At 34.5% G+C, this 20,162-nt stretch overlaps 1 protein-coding gene across 1 annotated transcript; it reads right to left on the bottom strand.

Annotated features, from left to right (window-relative positions):
- Positions 1 to 804: 804 nt before the first annotated feature.
- Positions 805 to 9,010, bottom strand: LOC139525000 (ileal sodium/bile acid cotransporter-like). The gene is made up of 3 exons (XM_071320175.1): positions 8,259 to 9,010; positions 7,619 to 7,806; positions 805 to 2,290 (listed from the first exon to the last, which is right to left on the bottom strand). The coding sequence occupies exons 1-3, from the start codon at positions 8,913 to 8,915 to the stop codon at positions 1,678 to 1,680; spliced, it is 1,458 nt and encodes a 485-aa protein (XP_071176276.1). The 5' UTR covers positions 8,916 to 9,010; the 3' UTR covers positions 805 to 1,677.
- Positions 9,011 to 20,162: the final 11,152 nt, after the last annotated feature.

The raw sequence follows: 20,162 nt of genomic DNA, 5'->3' as shown, positions 1-20,162 counted from the left end.
TGCAAATGAACTCGAATCCTTGGAGTATTTCCTTCTCACGTCATCCGTTTAAAAGAAAAATTTGGCTGACAAAAAATATCTTTAAACAATTAATAAGTACGTAATTTTTCCCAATATTTTTAATATGAATGACTGAAACGGTAATAATTAATCCCCATCTGCGAATATCATAGCAATCGATTATTAGGTGAGTTTGTCACAAACGAAAACATACATTTTTATACAATTGCTTCCTGGTCGTTTGTAGATTTTTACCACAACTAAATGCAGTTCTAGCTTACAAATGTCGAATGCAACGAAGGATATGCTTGCGCTTAGTAAGTCGGTTAAAAGGGTCATCAAGGCTCACGTTTCTTTGTAATATGTTCATATATGTCGATATTATAAAAAAAAGAAGATGTGGTATGATTGTCAATGAGACAACTATCCACAAAAGACCAAAATGACACAGACATTAACAACTATAGGTCACCGTACGGCCTTCAACAATAAGCAAAGCCCATACCGCATAGTCAGCTATAAAAGGCCCCGATAAGACAATGTAAAACAATTCAAACGAGAAAACTAACGGCCTTATTTATGTAAAAAAAAAATGAACGAAAAACAAATATGTAACACATAAACAAACGACAACCACTGAATATACAAGCTCCTGACTTGATAAATAATGTTGCGGGGTTAAACATGTTAGCGGGATCCCAACCCTCCCCCTAACCTGGGACAGTGGTATAACAGTACAACATCTGATCTTTGAAAATAAAAAAAATAAAAAATGCTACATAGAAAAAAAATTTCATGTACATATCATGTATGTACTAATGTGAAATTGTGATTTAATCGAAAAAAAGTGGGTCATACCACGAAGAATAAAAAGTTACGTAACCCTGAAGTCAAAACATTTTTTTTCTACTTTCTGTTTGCTGTTTTTACTAGGCCGCACCACTTCCAGTAAACATGATATCCTTCCACTTTCCTGGATTGATATCCCCAAAAAGATGCAAGATTTTTTTTAACTATATATATGTTTCAATTCAGCATAAACCTATAATCAAACAGAAAAAATTGAGTCCAGAAAAAAATTCAGAAAAAAATGGACTATTTTGTTTCCCTCCATGTTTTGAAACTGGAGTTGTAATACAAGACTGGTACCTTATGACTAAGTATCTTACATATTCTAACGCTAGAATTATCTCGCTTTGAATATTATTCTCGCTTCATGCACCAACGTACATTAGCGAAAATTATAGATAAATTTTGAAGGCAGTAACAATACAAAGTGATTTTGATTCTTGTTTCTTTACTATAGTGGTACATGCTGCACCTTATTTCATATGATAAACGGTAAACAAAAAAGTAAGAAAACTTTGAAGAAAGTATAACTATGAATGAATGCAATATTATACTAAAGATTTGTTTAAAACAAAAACAATATTAATTGTATTTGTTTGAGTAGGCAGAAAAAGACAGATGACATACCAAAGTGACTCTCAAAAGTCATAAGTCGACGATAAACCCATCACCATGGTAATCATAGAGTAAAACTACGAAAAGACAAACATTCCATAAAATAACACACGAAAAACCTAATAATAATAAAAGTCTAAGCAACCGAGGGTCAGCATATTTACTAGTTCTATACTTCATAGAAAAGCATTTTTATTCAATTCCACAGACATATCACTTTGAATTGTTTTTAACTACTTCTTCTTTAGCAGACGCGGGTTTATCTCGTTTCCTATAACACCTTGTGTATATTAAGTATGGAATCGTTACAGAAATTAGCGGCAGTTGCGTCATGATACTAGTAGCAATTGGTACAACAACGGCAATAAGACCCTCTGGTTGCGGAAAAGCAAACATGATTACCAAAATTGCAATTCCGGTATTTTGCAAACCTGTTTCAATTGAGATAGTTTTCACACGTGTCCAGGGCATCCTAGCAACCAATGAAATCAAACCAGCTATAATATTACCACTTAATGGCAATATGCTCGCAGGAAGGAATATCTTAGCGTTGAACATTTCAAAAATGTACCAATTAGAGTAGAGTCCAGTGACAAGAAGTAAAATAACTGCGACAATCGTAATTGGTAAAAGAATTTTCAACATGAACTTGTGAATTCGTGTTAGTTTGTACTGAATGAATACTCCGATCAAGAGTGGGATTAACAGGATTAATAATGTTGTAACAACTTCCAGATATGGCATTTCTGTTTCGGCACTGGTAGAAATTTCCTGGCCCAATGTAAATAACCATAGAGGCATTGTTCCTGAAATGAAAAAAAAACAACTTGAAATCGGAAAAATGTGGATTTATTTTATATATTTTTTTTTTATGTATTTGAATAAGGCTGTGTAAACTCTGTAAACAACAATTAAAACTCCATGGTTGCATTCAATATCGTATATATAGTGGCGACATAGGGCTACGTAGATTTATGACTATTAAACATGTAGCTAGCCTAACTGCTACATAGATATTGATAGCAGCTAGCTATATATAGGCTAGCTACTCGTTCAGTATAGACAAATATCTACGTAGTACTACGTAGCCGCTACTATATTGAACGCAACATATATGGCCACCTTCTCCTTCAATCAAATCTATTCTACATAGTGCACGAGTTAATAACTTATGAATACTTTCCTTTCTATTCAGGTAAATTTCGTGGGATGTTGAATACAATAGGAATATGATTGTTATACCAATTGTCACCACAAAGCGTGTGATATAGATTTTGTTTTGTTTTCGGCTCATTGTCGATGGCTGCAGAGTGACCAATATTATAATTTCACATTGCGCGTCTGGCGTATTAAATTATAATCCTGGTACCTTTGATAACTATTTACACCACTGGGTCGATGCCACTGCTGGTGGACGTTTCGTCCCCGAGGGTATCACCAGCCCAGTAGTCAGCACTTCGGTGTTGACATGAATATCAATTATATGGTCATTTATATAAATTTTCTGATTACAAAACTTTGAATTTTTCGAAAATCTAAGGATTTTCTTACGCCCACGAGTAGATTACCTTAGCCGTATTTGGCACAACTTTTTGAAATTTTGGGTCCTTAATGCTCTTCAACTTTGTATTTGTTTGGCTTTTTAACTGTTTTGATCTGAGCGTCACTGATGAGTCTTATGTAGACGAAACGCGCGTCTGGCGTATTAAATTATAATCCTGGTACCTTTGATAACTATTTAGTCTTAGGTCTTCGTGGATATTTTATTTACTGCCGACAATTATACCATACCGTCTTGTTTTGTTATAGCTATTAAGTCATTCTTAAGCCAACAAATCGTACGATTTTTTTGTCGTGGAATATCTATAAAATAGTTGTCGTGGCGCTGTCGTGCAAAATGTCAAAAGAAATATTTCGAGTAGTCACATCAGCTACGACATGTTCACGATGGTTCCACGATGGGTACAAGACAGAACAAAAAAATTGTAATTGTACTGACGTGTGTGTGTCGCAAGTCGGTCTTGTGACAGTCGTGCGATAATCGTACGACAATCGTGAGTTGTTTTGGGCTATTTTTCAGGTTTTCATGTCATGGGATGCGCGTATTACTGTCGTATTACTATCGTGCCACTGTGATGCGACTCTCAACAAAAGATCTTGAAACATGCAAGGCTATATAAGCATGAATCCAACGAATTCACAGGCAGATTCCCTCTCCAACTCTTACATCAGTGTACTATACTGCCCACACATCAGGCGACGTTCGATCCATGGCCTAACCCACCAACTTCGGGCGTTTCGCTGGTTCCTATAATGTTCACGGGCTCAAATCGACTCTAACAGGACCATATTTTTCTCTTGTTGTAGTCCACCAAGGCGCCCATTCAGCAGGGCCGTCTTGTTTAAATGGTAGACGGTATGATTTTCCTAACATTCATTCCCGCCGAATTGTACTTTTCTAAATACAACGAAAATATGTTGCACGACGAACGTACCACTGTCGTACCACAGACAATCAATGTTGTGCGGTCATCGTGCGAAATTTGTTATTCGTGAGACAATCGTGCGACTGTATTACGAGTGTCTTGCGACAGTCGTGAGACGATTGTTTGATTAAAATGCATTATATTGATACCCACGACAATGTGTTTATCGCACGACGATTGTAAAACATCTTCACGACAGCCACAAGACAGTGACACGATAAAAAATCGTAGAGCAAAAAAGGTACATGTCCAATTTTTGTCCCACGACACATGACAGCGCCAAGATGCTCAAAATATCGTGCGATTGTCGTGTGATTGTCTTAAGCTAGGGTCACATATTCACGATTTTTACTGCCGACCTTGACAGAACCATTCCCGATTAAAATTTGTCAAAAGTCTGATCAAGATCCAATGAATCGTGGATGAAAATTCAAACTTTAATTCAAATTTGTTAAGCTTGGGTCACACATTCACGATTTTTACTGCCGTTCTTGACAGGACCATTCCAGATTAAAATTTGTCAAAAGTCTGATCAAGATCCTGTGAATCGTGGATGAAAATTCAAACTTTAATTAAAATTTGTTAAGCTGGGGTCACACATACACGATTTTTATTGCCGTCCTTGACAGGACCATTCCCGATTAAAATTTATTAAAAGTCTGATCAAGATCCTATGAATCGTGGATGGAAATTCAAACTTTAATTAAAATTTGTAAAAAAAATTTTTAATCACGACAACAATCAGATATTGTTCAGGAAGCGTCGATATTCAACCGTTTCCAAGCGAATTTATCCCGATAATCCCGTTCTATATCCGCTTCTAATCCGATTTGTATCTTTCGCCAGGTAAAATTCGACCGAGTCTGTCACGACTGCGTCCCGATTCTACCGAATGTAATCCGACAGAGATCAGATAGTGACAAGACAGTGAACCGACGCTGACGGAAGTTATTCGTTCGAAAACTGTCGGCATACTCGGGATGATCGGGTACTGTCGGAACGTAATCCTATCACGGTCCGCTCTATCGCATTGCAAACGGCTTTGTCTGGTCTCAGTCGTATTGTATTCTGTAATTGTCGAGACTCTGGCGTGGGTATCATTGACGAATTTAAAATTAATAACGGGATTGTTTCGGAACGGTTTCGGCAAAAACGGTTCGCAATCGACAAGATCTGGATGCAATCTGGACTCAATCGGCAGAAAAACAGCAAGGAAAAATTTCTCCAGATCATTCCCGTTCCACGGGACACCTTCCCGAATACACAGAACATTGTTAGGAATTCGATCCGATACAGCAGAATCTGTCAAGACATAGGCACGATTGTAATCCGACTAGACAAAATCGGCTGAGTTTCCCCGAATGTTACGGGACGCACCTAACTGTCGGGGTGCTTTGCCGAACTATTCGGACCCTTCCCGACCCGTAGGAATCTGTTACGAACTAAAACGACTGCGTTCAGACAATAATAGGAAATTCAAGATAATTGAGGATACTAATCCGACTTTTTCACTTTTCGTGTCGTATCGCTGTCTGATCTCAAACGGGAGCAATAATTGGCAATGCGTGAACCCCGCATTAAACAAATAATTTAATCACGACAACAATCAGATATTGTTCAGGAAGCGTCGATATTTAACCGTTTTCAAGCAAATTTATCCCGATAATCCCGTTCTCAATCCTCTTCTAATCCGATTTGTATCTTTCGCCAGGTAAAATTCGACCGAGTCTGTCACGACGGCTTCCCGATTCTACCGAATGTAATCCGACAGAGATCAGACAGTGAACCGACGCTGACGGAAGTTGTCCGTTCGAAAACTGTCGACATAATCGGGATAAGCAGGTACTGTCGGAACGTAATCCTATCACGGTCCGCTCTATCGCATTGCAAACGGCTTTGTCTGGTCTCAGTCGTATTGTATTCTGAAATTGTCGGGACTCTGACGTGGGTATTATTGACGAATTTCGTATTAATAACGGGACTGTTCCGGAACGGTTTCGGCAAAAAACGGTTCGCAATCGACAAGATCTGGATGCAATCTGGACTCAATCGGCAGACAAACAGCAATGAAAAATTTCTCCAGATCATTCTCGTTCTATAGGACACCGTCCAGAATACACAGAACATTGTTAGGATTTTGATCCGATACAGCAGAAACTGTCAAGACATAGGCACGATTGTAATCCGACTAGACTAAATCGGCTGAGTATCCCCGAATGTTACGGGACGCAACTAACTGTCGGGGTGCTTCGCCGAACTATTCGGACCCTTCCCGACCCGTAGGAATCTGTTACGAACTTAAACAACTGCGTTTAGACAATGATAGGATATTCCAGATAATTGAGGATAGTAATCCGACTTTTTCACTTTTCGTGTCGTATCGCTGTCTGATATCAAACGGGAGCAACAATCGGCAATGTGTGAACCCCGCATTAAACAAACAATTTAATCACGACAACAATCAGATATTGTTCAGGAAGCGTCGATATTCAACCGTTTTTAAGCGAATTTATCCCGATAATCCCGTTCTCAATCCTTTTCTAATCCGATTTTTATCTTTCGCCAGGTAAAATTCGACCGAATCTGCCACGACTGCGTCCCGATTCTACCGAATGTAATCCGACAGAGATCAGACAGTGAACAGACGCTGATGGAAGTTATCCGTTCGAAAACTGTCGACATAATCGGGATGAGCAGGTACTGTCGGAACGAAATCCTATCACGGTCCGCTCTATCGCATTGCAAACGGCTTTGTCTGGTCTCAGTCGTATTGTATTCTGTAATGCCAAATTTCTCCAGATCATTCCCGTTCCATAGGACACCGTCCAGAATACACAGAACATTGTTAGGATTTTGATCCGATACAGCAGAAACTGTCACGACATAGGCACGATTGTAATCCGACTAGACTTAATCGGCTGAGTATCCCCGAATGTTACGGGACGCACCTAACTGTTGGGGTGCTTCGCCGAACTATTCTGACCCTTCCCGACCCATATGAATCTGTTACGAACTTAAACGACTGCGTTCAGACAATGATAGGACATTCCAGATAATTGAGGATAGTAATCCGACTTTTTTCACTTTTCGTGTCGTATCGCTGTCTGATATCAAACGGGAGCAACAATCGACAATGTGTCAACCCTGCATTACGACGACCACAAATGACCCGCGATTTGACCAAATTTCATGTCGTGGCGCTGTATAGATGTGTCGTAGGTTCGCTGTGACCAGGGCTTAAAACTACAGCGATTTTGGAAAAAAAATTCCGATAATGAGTTGGTTGGTTTATCAGATAAAACACATACACCTGTATATGTAATGGGGGTACGTTTAATACACAGTAAATGGTAGTTCACCATTCTTTTCACTAGCAACCAAAAGTTATTACAGCAATACATTGATCAGTTACACAGCAAGCTTTTAATTTGTTAAACTACTAGACCAAGATAAAAAAAAAAAAAAAAAAAGAAAATACGGTGTGATTGCCAATGAAACAAGTATCCAATAAAGTCGGTCTGATACATGTTTTCTGAAATGAAAACACAATTTTCCTAAAGCTGTTGGATGTGTACTGACTTATATGTTTTCTAAAATTAATCCACTAGATACCGAGCTATTATCTTAGATAAAATGTTATCAGATACATACTACATGTATTATAATACAGAATATACATACCAAAAGAAAGCATCATACTGACTGCAGTCAAGGAAACAGACAATGATATGTCTCCTCCAAGGAGATAGCTAAAGATGTTACTTTGACCCCCTCCCGGGCAGCAGGATACTATAAATATACCAAGTGCTATGTACGGGTCCCCTGGTGTAACTAACTTAGCGATACCGTAACCAATCTGAAAAGAATACGTATATGTTATTAAAGATCTCACACGATTCCATAGAGTTAATGTCCAATCAAAATATTTTACCTTACACTGAAAACGTTTACGAAACACTGTAAATTTTTATGTGTTTTCATAGTCATTAAATCCTATTAAAAACCAAGAGAGTTGGATACATCTGCATTTTGATGAACAAGAATGAAGAATTTTAAAGTCACATTAAGAAAGACATTTTTGCACCAATAAGATGATCACATGATATACAATAATTGTCAATGGAAAATATAGTGTTTAAACTGTTACATTGTTGATCATTGTGATTTTAATATATTTTCTATTTGCCTTTCAATCTTTAAAATACTAGTACCGGTATTTCAAATGTGGTTTTCAAAACATGGTGCGGAATTTATTCTTTTTAACATATACTAGTCTTATATTATTGTGGCCCATTAATGTTATATTACCATTGGCATAAGTAAAAGCTGGCAACCAATTCCGATGGCTGGTGCAACAGGCTTTCTGTACGTTTCTTTAACTACCTGCAAATCAGTTTTACAACCAAATCCAAAGTTGACAATAACCATGACAATATACATCATGTACTTGAAGATCTCTGACGCTGGTTCTTCTTTACGGAGAACAATCAAGGGAAATTTCTGCTTTCCGACAAGAATCTTATCCGTTGATGATGAATTATACAAGTTGAAAGTAATATACGTCCTTCCTAATCTCTTACCAGACATACGGAGTGTTATTGATCCATAATGATAATAGCTAAATTCATCAGAAACGGAATTGTTTCTCGTTTTAATTTCCGAGCTTTTGTTACCACATTGAATAATTTCCTCTTTTAAACTCACATCAACCATAGTCTTGTCGTTAGCAAGAGCTTTCAATGTAATTGTACGTAGTTCCTCACATAATAAAGTGTAATTCATCAACATAGATTGAGATTGTACATTTGTATAAAGTACAACGATGCCGGGATGGCTTATTTTTAAACGGTATTTTATGTCTGCTTGTACTTGATCTGTAACAGTTATGGTTGTATTCATCCATGATAAAGATGCACATGGAAATATCGCACAAATGAGAATACTGATAAATACCAATGCTTCCATTTCGAGAGTTCCCTAAATGAGCTAACTTCAATTCATGACCTCTTTTTATACAATTTTTAAGAGGTTAACAAAATAGATAGTTCTAGAATTTAACTTAAATTTACCACGGTCCAAACATATGTACGATTACATTGTTGTTTAGTTATCGTGGGAAATCTAATTTATATTTTCATCTCATATTTGGGACAAAAGAAGTGAGAATTTCTGGCATGTTTTGATTGTGTTTAACAGCATGACGATGAACCCTGCAATTACTCTTGGATCGTTGACATACATTTTTGTATACTTTTTATACACGGTGGGTATGGTTGTCCTGCGAGAGAACGTTCTGTGCTGGTGATTTGGTCCTGTCAGGTGCTGGTGGGTCCTGATTCTGTGCTGGTGGGTTTGTTTACATTGTATCAGAACGGCAATAAAACGACTGTTTTGTTGCTTAATTTTTCTCTGATGTGTCATAAGTACCATGCAAAGTATATTACAACAATATTATATTGCAAAAGTCGTGCAAGTTCGTTAAACGGAATTGTCCTGACGCTGTGCTGGTGATAAGAAAAACGGTTCTGATTCTGTGCTCCTATGTCCTGGTTCTGTGCCTTTATATTTTAGTTAAAAGTGGCATATATTCAAGATCATTGGTGCTGTACTGTTATTGACTAATTAACTGTTGTCTGCTTTCTTGAAATTGACATTGTTGTGAATCTGTTTACTGTTATTATGAGAGAAAAAATACCCCTATTTTTTAAATTTTTTTTTTTAAATTAACTGTAATCTTATTTATTGGCCTGTTAATGGAACCCTTCTTGCCACCTTTTTAGATAAGAAAATATGTTTACGATTTTCGGGATTACGATCATTTTGCAAGATCACCAAAATACATTGTAATTTATACAATACTTATATAAAGTAGATGATGTGGTATGTTTGTTGTCAATGGACAAATTTCCATAAGAAACCAAAGGAAGTATGTGTTAACAACCATACGTCATCGTACGACCTTCAACAATAATCCATAAAATAAAAATGTAAAAGGTTTTGCATAAAAATGGAGAGCAAAAATATAGAACAAAGGAATTTCTGAGCGTTTGAAACATATGTCTTTAGCAGCTTAAAACACATTTGTGTGTGAACAATTTAGTGCTGACTATAAGAATGACAATAGTATTGCGAGTTTGTTTGTTTGGGTTTTTTTTTTTGGGGGGGGGATAAGTTAGAGCGAGGTTACAGTGAAAGTTTTAAGCTTAGAATAGTTTCTCGTAAGATTTAAAAGTTGTATTTTAAAAGAAAAATGTATCTTATAGCTATTAATAAAATTGAGAATGGAAATGGGGAATGTGCCAAAGAGACAACAACCCGACCATAGAAAAAAACAACAGCAGAAGGTCACCAGCAGGTCTTCAATGTAGCGAGAAATTCCCGCACCCAGAGGCGTCCTTCAGCTGGCCCCTGTACAAATATATACTAGTCCAGTGATAATGAACGCCATACTAATTTCCAAATTGTAAACAAGAAACTAAAATTAAAATAATACAAGACTAACAAAGATCAGAGGCTCCTGACTTGGGACAGGCGCAAAAATGCGGCGGAGTTAAACATGTTTGTGAGATCTCAACCCTCCCCCTATTCCTCTAACCAATGTAGAAAAGTAAACGTATAACAATACGCACATTAAAATTCAGTTCAAGAGAAGTCCGAGTCTGATGTCAGAAGATGTAACCAAAGAAAATAAACAGAATGACAATAATACATAATAACAACAGACTACTAGCAGTTAATCCTTCCCGTTAGGGGTTTAGTATCATACCATCATAACATATATGAGAAGAACATAACCCGTGTCATGCCAACAATTGTTTTTAGAATAAATGTGTTTAGTTCCGATGCAAAGACCTTATCAGTGACTCAATATTAACGCCAAAATATGCAATCTTTAATGACTTGACAACAGTATCGTAATTATATCCCTTCTTAATAAGTCTATTCAAAGGTTTTGTAAGTTTCTGAGGTGAATACTGACACCTTTGTGCTTTATAAAGAATATTTCCATAAAAAATTGGATGTGAAATACCTGAACGTATTAGAAGTCTGCATGTTGAGCTATATTTACGAATGATGTCTTTATACCGATGATAAAATTTAGTAAATGTTTTGACTAGTTTGTGATATCGAAAACCCTGGTGTAATAATTTTTCAGTAATACATAAATTTCTCTCGTTAAAATCTAAAACATTGTTACATACACGAGCGAATCGTACAAGTTGAGATACATAAACACCGTAAGATGGTGACAAGGGAACGTGACCATCTAAAAACGGATAATTAACGATAGGAAATGAAAAATCATCCCTTTTATCATAAATTTTAGTATTCAGCTTTCCATTAGTGATATAGATATCAAGATCGAGAAAAGGGCAGTGGTCATTTTTAGTATTAGCTTTATTTAAAGTAAGTTCAAGAGGATAAATTTCATTAATATACATACTGAAGTCGTCATTATTGAGAGCCAAAATATCATCCAAATATCTAAAAGTATTATTAAATTTGTATATCAGATGTTGTTTCGATGGGTCTTTGCTTATTTTTGTCATAAATTGTAACTCATAACAATACAAAAACAGGTCCGCAATAAGTGGTGCACAGTTAGTCCCCATTGGAATTCCGATAATCTGACGATATACGGAATCCCCAAAGCTAACAAAAATGTTATCTAGTAAAAATTCAAGGGCATATATAGTATCAAAGCATGTCCAATTAACATAGTTTTTTTTGTTTATTGCTACTAAAAAATGACCTAAAAGAGTTTGAACATATATATTCACATTCTGATTTTTTGAATGCCCATTTAGTTAGGTGTGTGAATTTTTTCTTAATGAGAATGTGAGGCAATGTGGTATACAGGGTAGAAAAATCAAAACTTTGAACAGATTCAAAATCACCAATATAAGCATGCAATTTATCCAAGTACTTCCAACGAGTTCTTGACACTCCAAAAGTAATTTATTCCACTATTTTCGAAGGCCTTAATTTGAACAATTTATTATCAGGTTTTTAATTGTACCAAGTGTGCTGGTAAGAAGAATAGACAATTTAGTAGTTGAACAATGGCTTGAAGACGAAATAAATCTATATGTGTAAGGGGTTTTGTGTAGCTTCGGAAGCCAATACATAGTTGGGACTTTCATTGTATTAGGCTCTGCTTGTAAAGCGGTGGCTAAAAGTTTATGTTTGTTACAGATTTCGTTTTCTGAAAATGGAGTCAGTTGTTTTGGATCTCATCCAGAAATGCTGTTTTGTCGAAATCATAGGCGTTGAATGGGCCGTAATGTCTCCTTGGTTTTTTTTTTCCTGAAGATTCTTTTTGTTTTTCTTCTTTTGTTTTTTTTTCTGCATCAGCAGGCGAGACAAAGCATGTCTGCAGTCTATCCCTGTTATTTGAAAAAAATAATACTGTAACCAAATCCAAAATTTATTTGAATTTTTTTTTATTATACTTTGCCTACAAGTATGTCAATTATTGATTTTACAATTTGAAAATTCTGTTTTAGGGTCTTATCTGAAATCAGTGGTGCCCTCTGATCCATTTTTTGTCATTTAGTTGCCTCAACTAAATTTGACATTTTAATTAATTTCAGGTAGAATGGGAGTCTTTTATCTATCTTGAAATGTAATATAACAGAACACATCAGGTCTACATTTCGAGCCTTCGACATTAGTCGAAAAAGCGAGACTAAGCGATCCTACATTCCGTCGTCGTCGGCGGCGGCGTCCACAAATATTCAAGTTTTTGAAATTTTAATAACTTTCTTAAAACTACACTGGATTTCTACCAAACTTGGACAGAAGCTTGTTTATGATCATAAGATAGTATCCAGAAGTAAATTTTGTAAAAATAAAATTCCATTTTTTCCGTATTTTACTTATTAATGGACTTGGTTTTTTCTGTGGGAAACATAACATTCACTCTGTGGTTAAAGTTTTTAGAATTTTAATAACTTTCTTAAACTATCCTGGGTTTGTACCAAACTTGGACGGAAGCTTGTTTATGATCATAAGATAGTATCCAGAAGTAAATTTTGTAAAAATGAAATTCCATTTTTTCCATATTTTACTTATAAATGGACTTTGTTTTTTCTGCGGGGAAACATAACATTCACTCTGTGGTTAAAGTTTTTAGAATTTTAATAACTTACTAAAACTATCCTGGGTTTGTACCAAACTTGGACAGAAGCTTGTGTATGATCATAAGATAGTATCCAGAAGTAAATTTTGTAAAAAGATAAATCCATTTTTTCCGTATTTTGCTTTTAAATGGACTTAGTTTTCTGCGGGGAAACATTACATTCACTCTGTGGTTAAAGTTTTAAAATTTTTTATAACTTTCTTAAACTATCCTGGGTTTGTACCAAACTTGGACAGAAGCTTATTTATGATCATAAGATAGTATCCAGAAGTAAATTTTGTAAAAAGATAACTCCATTTTTTCTGTATTTTACTTTTAAATGGACTTAGATTTTCTTCCAGTTAACATTACATACAGTCTGCAGTTTTCAAAACATTTATCAGATTCATAAACTATGCTGGATTTTTACCAAACTTGAACAGAAGCTTCTTACAATCATAAGATAGTATCAAGAGGAATATTTTTATTGATTTTTTTCCTCATTTTTGTTTAGCCTGCAATTTACAGCAAAAGTAGGCGAGACACTGGGTTCCGTGGAACCCTTACGAATTTTTAATTCATTCACCCATATCAGATTTAGGAATGTCATTTTCAAAAACAAATTTACTGGATTTTTCTCCTAAACTTCAATTATTATACATGTACAAAACACAAGTGTTTGGTGATCAGATGTTTGTTTAACCTTCTACATTATTAAAGGGAAATAGCAAGTTTTTGCGGAATTAGATCTAGAACTAGAATTATAAATTGAAAAATCTTAACATTGATGTAGGCAAGTATTGATATTTAACTCGGTTTTATCTTTTCTATAAATTGAATAAAAAACAATTTGCATTTAGGGCTATTCCAGAAAAAAAATGTATGGGGGGGGGTTGGAAGGCAGTTTTTGTCAGCACCCGCCACCCAGGCAATTGTTATTGAGAATTATATTGCATTATAGTGTGAAAAGTTGCTCTGATACCCTTCACCCATGTATTATTAATACAATGTGCCTTCCAACCCCCCAAATACATTTTTTTCTGGAATAGCCCTAAATGCAAATTGTTTTTTATTCAGATCAAGACATTTGAAAGTAAATATTGGTTTTATTCAAGTTGTCAAACAATTGAAAGAAAAACCCAGCAGCCAATAGAGTCTCCCAAATGAAATGTTTAATTGAATTTTGGTGTATATTTTTGGATGTCGATGTAAACAAGTGTATTCTTGTCTCTATAAATAAATTATTTACTGTTTACAATTCCAAATGAAAACTAAAATTTCTGCTTTAATTTGATTGGATTTTAAAGGTAAATAATTCAATTGCATTTTGATACATTATTTGTTGGAAAGTTTTAACGTCTGTCAATCACTTTTAATTTTTCTAGCGTTGAAGGGGCATTGGCTGTCAAACTCGTGTACCCTGATTTGACTCTAACTCTTATTGGATTTATAACGATGTAAAATATTTATCAAAATTATAATAAGACTAAAATTAACAATATCAAGGCATAGACCCAATTATATGTAGCTTGGTTTCATGTATTTAAATCTATAGGCGCCATGTAATCAACTATGGAGTGGACCCACAGAGGCCTCGGATTGCCATAAGAAATTTATATAAACTTAAATATAAACTTTTTTTTTTTATTTAAAATATAAATTTAAATAATAAACTTAAATAGATACTGGATTCCTGCATTTACATTTTTATGTGTCTAATTTCATATACTAGATTAAAAGTATATGCTTATCATTGTTTTAACTTGTTTAAGAATAATTTTTTGTGGATAGAAACAGTCAATCAAATGATTTTCTTTTGTTTCACTTTCAATATTGACATTCTTTTCCTTTAAATGATTAAATACGCACAATGCATGCTGTATCCATTTCTAGTTTAGAGGTTAAATTGAAGTTCACATAAATACATATTTGATTTTGATATTGGCATTTCTTGATTTTTTTGTTAAAAAGTTGGGACTTTGAATTTCAAAAATATAAGAATAAACATTTCATTAGGGAGACAACAAATAATGTTTATATTTTTATTTTTTATTTTATTTTTTTGTACCTATCATACTGTTGATATGATTTGCCTGATGCTAGCAAATGTTCAATATCGAGGTCATTTTCTTTGTAACTATCCTCTATTTGTTTGTTAGTATTGATTAATACTCTTGTGATGTTTTGTTCTCTCTCTGAAGCAGATACTCTTGGTGTTAAATTGAATGATGCGGCGACAGCTTCCTTAAAATTGACGTTTAGGTTTTTTTCCATCAATGGTTGGATCAAACCAACAAAGGTTTTGACTATCTTATTTCCTTGAGTTGGTGTATTGCATTTTGCAGTAAGGGAGCTGAATGACTCGACCATTTGAGTGCATGCTGAATTTAATCTAGACTGGAGGAAGGAAGTATGGAGAGACGACTGCTCCATGAGGACAGTTTGGCACGCAAAACAGTTGTGCAATGAATGTTCTCTCCTGGCACCATCTGACAATTTCAACCATTTATTCAACGAGAAAAATTCAATAAAAGTTTTTTTTTCTCCATTTGTATTTCTGTTCTTATAGTATTTATTTTCACTTAAATAGTCTTGTATTCTTTTACATTGTTGTTTAAATACATCATAAGTTGTAATATGTAAGCTTTTGCATCTATCTACAAATGCACAATAATTATCATATCTTTGTGTTAATGAAATGCCATTATAATATTTCGGAATAAAGGATTTATTTGAAATACTGGCATTTGTTTCTTGTTCTTCCAGATGCTTGTTGAAGTTTTTGATTTCAGAGAGATCCTTTGAGCTTCTCCCTATAAAAACCTTTGCAAAATTGCAATAATTCATATTAATGAAGAAATTGTCTTGTCAGTTCATGTTTTTTCATTATTTTCCTAATAAAAAACAGCAATAATAAGTGAGAGGAAGATGAAATTAATTTCAATTGGGCTTTGTCATTGAATCCTCTTCATGGCTGTGTCAAGGACAGGAAGTGCACATTTTTTGGTTAAATATTTTTTGTTTTCTTGCTGAAGTTATTCAGTGGTGTGGAATAATCATCCCATTACATATGGAACATTGGAAATAAAAAAATAAAAACATTTAATAAAAGACAAAAGCAAGTATTCCCTTCTGATTGGTTGAATTTGTTTTTCTTATTATTTGTTAAAAATAGATGGTAATTTACAAATATTAGTATCTAAAGTACTGGGTTGTATTTATTAGAATATCTGAAGATAATTTCTTTGAAATTGGATTTGTTTTTAAAATTGAAGGAAAAAGGGGGGGGGGTATTAAGAAGCCAAATGGGTCTACCCTTGTGGATCCTTTGTGTCCTTAGTATTGAGCCAAGGGGACCTTTACTTTCCTATACTTTGTTGATGCACAAATAAAATTTAAATTATTAATGCCGAAATGAATGGGACTAAGATGATGGTATCCAGCTACACAAAAATCTAAGTCCAGATTCCAGCTTCATATTTGAGAATATTATTGGTGGTTCACTCTGCATTTTCCAGGCTTGTGACTGGCAAGAATACATGAAATCTTGGCTGCATTACCCACTCATTATGTGACTGAAAATAAGTCTTCGTCATTTCGTCTATATATAAGATAATATTATAATCTACATGTAGTGTTGAAAGCATTTAAGAATGCCTAGATTACAGAACCAGATGTACATTTCTTCTGAATATGCCTCTTCAGTGATGCTCTTAAAAACAATCGAGGATTTGTCCAACTCTCATAGGTGTGGAACTCCGAGAAATGATCAACTGTAGCCACATCTCACGTAGGTGTGCATGCTGACCATTATAATATTGTACACAAGTTTCAATAATGAAATATTACTGAGAGATAAATGGTAAAAAATCTGTTAATAATGATCTTGCATAAAATAACAGCATAGCACTACATCATTAGTCCTAATTTTTACTATTTGGTTTTGGGGACATATATATATGAATCAAGTGACCACTCATGAAATACTAATTCTAGGAAGCTGTCACTAATGAAAGAGGTTAATATTACATAGAATCTGAACTAGAAAGGACTAGTTAAAATACATCATGCAAAGAATATATTCGTACAGGTCTGTTGGATCCTGATGCCAATCTGAGGTTGATGCAGCTAGTTGAGGGACATTGCATTTAGTCCAAAGAAGTAAGTGAAAATGCAGTACTAGCAGCACAAATCACGTCAAATTATAATTTTATTGGCACAGTTGATAATTTATGATCAAACAGACATGTATATAAATGTCTTTAAACCGATAGATATATATAAACGTTTGCCAACTTCCAAATAATCCCGCATTGAAAACTTGAAAATATAAATGCTCAACAACTGCCGTTCAACGGAAATTTCCGTATTATGTAACAACGTCTTTCGTGCGCTTGATAGATGGGGATAAATATCTCGCGACCGTAGTAACCCTTCTATTTTCACAAAAATCGGGTTACTAGAGAGGAAAGTTATTATAAAGGAAAACTGTTTTGGAAAGCTCAATAATCCATTATTAAGAAAACTGCTGCGCGCTTTATAAATATGTTACTGTAATAAAAATTGAAACGAAAACGAGCTGTAATTTAACGTTATATCATGTCCGGTAAATAGATATTGTATTTTTTTTATAAGATATACTTTTCTTGACAAGCGCGCAGCACTTTTCAATTACGGGTGATAATAAGGCTTCGTTTAAAAAAAAAATTAAAGTGTTTTGATAAGCTTAGTAACCCGCTTTTTGCCAATTTGGTTAAGGTAGTTTACCCTTGTCGAAGTCACGTGACGAAAGAGGTCATGACCCATTTTTTTTATTGTAACGAATCCTTTTTACATGACCAACTGTATGGTAACACTTGAGACAACAGGCGTGCACATTTAACGAATTTTTCACAAAAATAGGTTTTTTACACGATTTACGATACGAAGTACCTTAACCTACCTGCGTGGAATGTTGGTGAATTGGTGATTTCCTTTTTCAGAACCTCAATGTAAAATTTACGTCAAACAATAATAATATTATTAGCAGCTTTATCGGCCGGAACAAAAACAAATTCCTTGGCTAGTTCTTTTAGTTTATGTTTGATACGAGAAATAGGTTTTTTGTGGTTATTGTTTATAGTAAAATGTTCTTTAAAATGTTGAATACGTATATCAACTATCTTCATTACTGAATTAAAAAAAGAGTCCAAAGATTTTTTTGTCAGCTTTTCCCCGTTTTATCCATTTCATACAGTAAGTATGGAGTGAGTCGTGGATGATATTACGACACTCATTCCAATTAATAATTGACGGGGGACGATATTTAGGTCTTTTACTGAGGAATGATTTTAACTCTCGGTCTTGAACGATGTTAAGATCTCCTGTTATAACATGGGAAATGGGTCCATAAATATAATCGGATTTACTGCAATTACATGAAGTAGGTGTATTTTCACTGATATTAACATCTTTACACAATTGACTATAATTAAACACAAATTTCCGGGTAGATTTCTTGTATATATATAACAAATAAGAGGTAGCTCAGTATTGTCAAAATATCCAGGAATTTGTTCTTTAACCGAATGGTCGTTAAATATACCGGCAATATTTACAAAATCAAAGCCTTTATTGACATACTTAATTTTAATAAAATGTTTTTTATGATCTTCAGGGCGATCAATTTTGGGAAATAATTTAGAATAACAATATGCCATAATAATTTGAACAATTTCATACTTGGGACTGCTATATGAAATTGTGTTGCAATCCTCCAAAATTTTATTTAACTTATAAACCGGTAACGAACAGAGTTTTGTTAACAGATAATGTCTGCCGTTGTTTTTTGAAATAGAAATTAGGTCCGAAATATTGGTATGATTGGCCCGAAATTTTCTTTGATTGCGATTTGTTCTACGACCGTGAGAACGTTTTTTACGAACAGTTTTTAGAAACTATATCCAGAATGTTAACGGAATTGGTTCTAGATATATTACCAATTCTCATGATATTATCATTTAGACCGAGAGGGTAAACTGTCTGTAATTTTTTAATCCAATTTAATTCAATTATTTTCCGTGATCGTACAAACTTATATATATGTTTGTATATAACAAATTTGTATTGTCTTGGTATCAATCCTGTAATTTTGGATTTTAAACCAATAAAAATTACTTACTTACTTACTTACTTACAGTGGCGGATCCAGAAATTTACATAAGTGGGGCCCACTGACTGACCTAAGAGGGGGCCCGCTCCAGTAACGCTTCAATGATTCCCTATATAAGCAACCAAATTTTTTCCCAAAAAGGGGAGGCCCGCCCCCCCCCCCCTAAATCCGCCTCTGGATCAAACCTGGTTTTACAGCTGGCTAAACCTCTCACTTGTATGACAGTCGCATACAATTCAAAGTTGTAAGTTATCATCACGCTCATTTATCATGCAGTGTTGGAGATACAATATTGCTGAACCAGTGACGTAGCTTCCATTGAGGCGGTGTGCATTTCCAATTTCTTTTCACACGAACGAAAAATAGAAATGGATAAAAGGAGATAATAACGCTAATTCAAGAGTGATGGTATTGAATGAAAAATGTTAAAAAAAATCGATCCTTTACACGCGTATTCCATGTTATTTAGTTACAAGTAAAAGAATGGGCCCAATTTTGTTTCTTAAAAATGACCAAAGTAGAAACGTAGACACTGTTTCAAACAATAGCTTAGAACTGTCAAACTGCTTAAATCTTTTTTTATTTTATTTAGAAGAAGTGGTATAGCTGAATTTTATGTGCAAAAGTTTCATATTTTCAATTGTATTCTATATTTTCTTTCAAAAATAAAGACATACTTCAGTTAGATAATTTATGTTCTTTCAATCAAATGACGGAACAGTAGGTTCAATGTGCATAAAAAATATGAGATTTCGTATACGATTGTCAATAAGACAACTATCAACCAGAGACCAAATTATGTGGATAAATATATATAAGCAAATATCACTGCAATGAGTACACCCATATCGTATATACATGTATCTATAGTTAGCTAAAAAAATGGGTGCACCCATATCGTATATCTATAGTTAGCTATTAAAGGACATGAATCGAAAAA

Source organism: Mytilus edulis, chromosome 5 (genome assembly GCF_963676685.1).
Source record: "Mytilus edulis chromosome 5, xbMytEdul2.2, whole genome shotgun sequence".
In the NCBI taxonomy this organism is placed as follows: Eukaryota; Metazoa; Mollusca; class Bivalvia; order Mytilida; family Mytilidae; genus Mytilus; species Mytilus edulis.
Note: the sequence above shows the minus strand (reverse complement) of the source record. Positions and strands in the feature narration are given on the sequence as shown.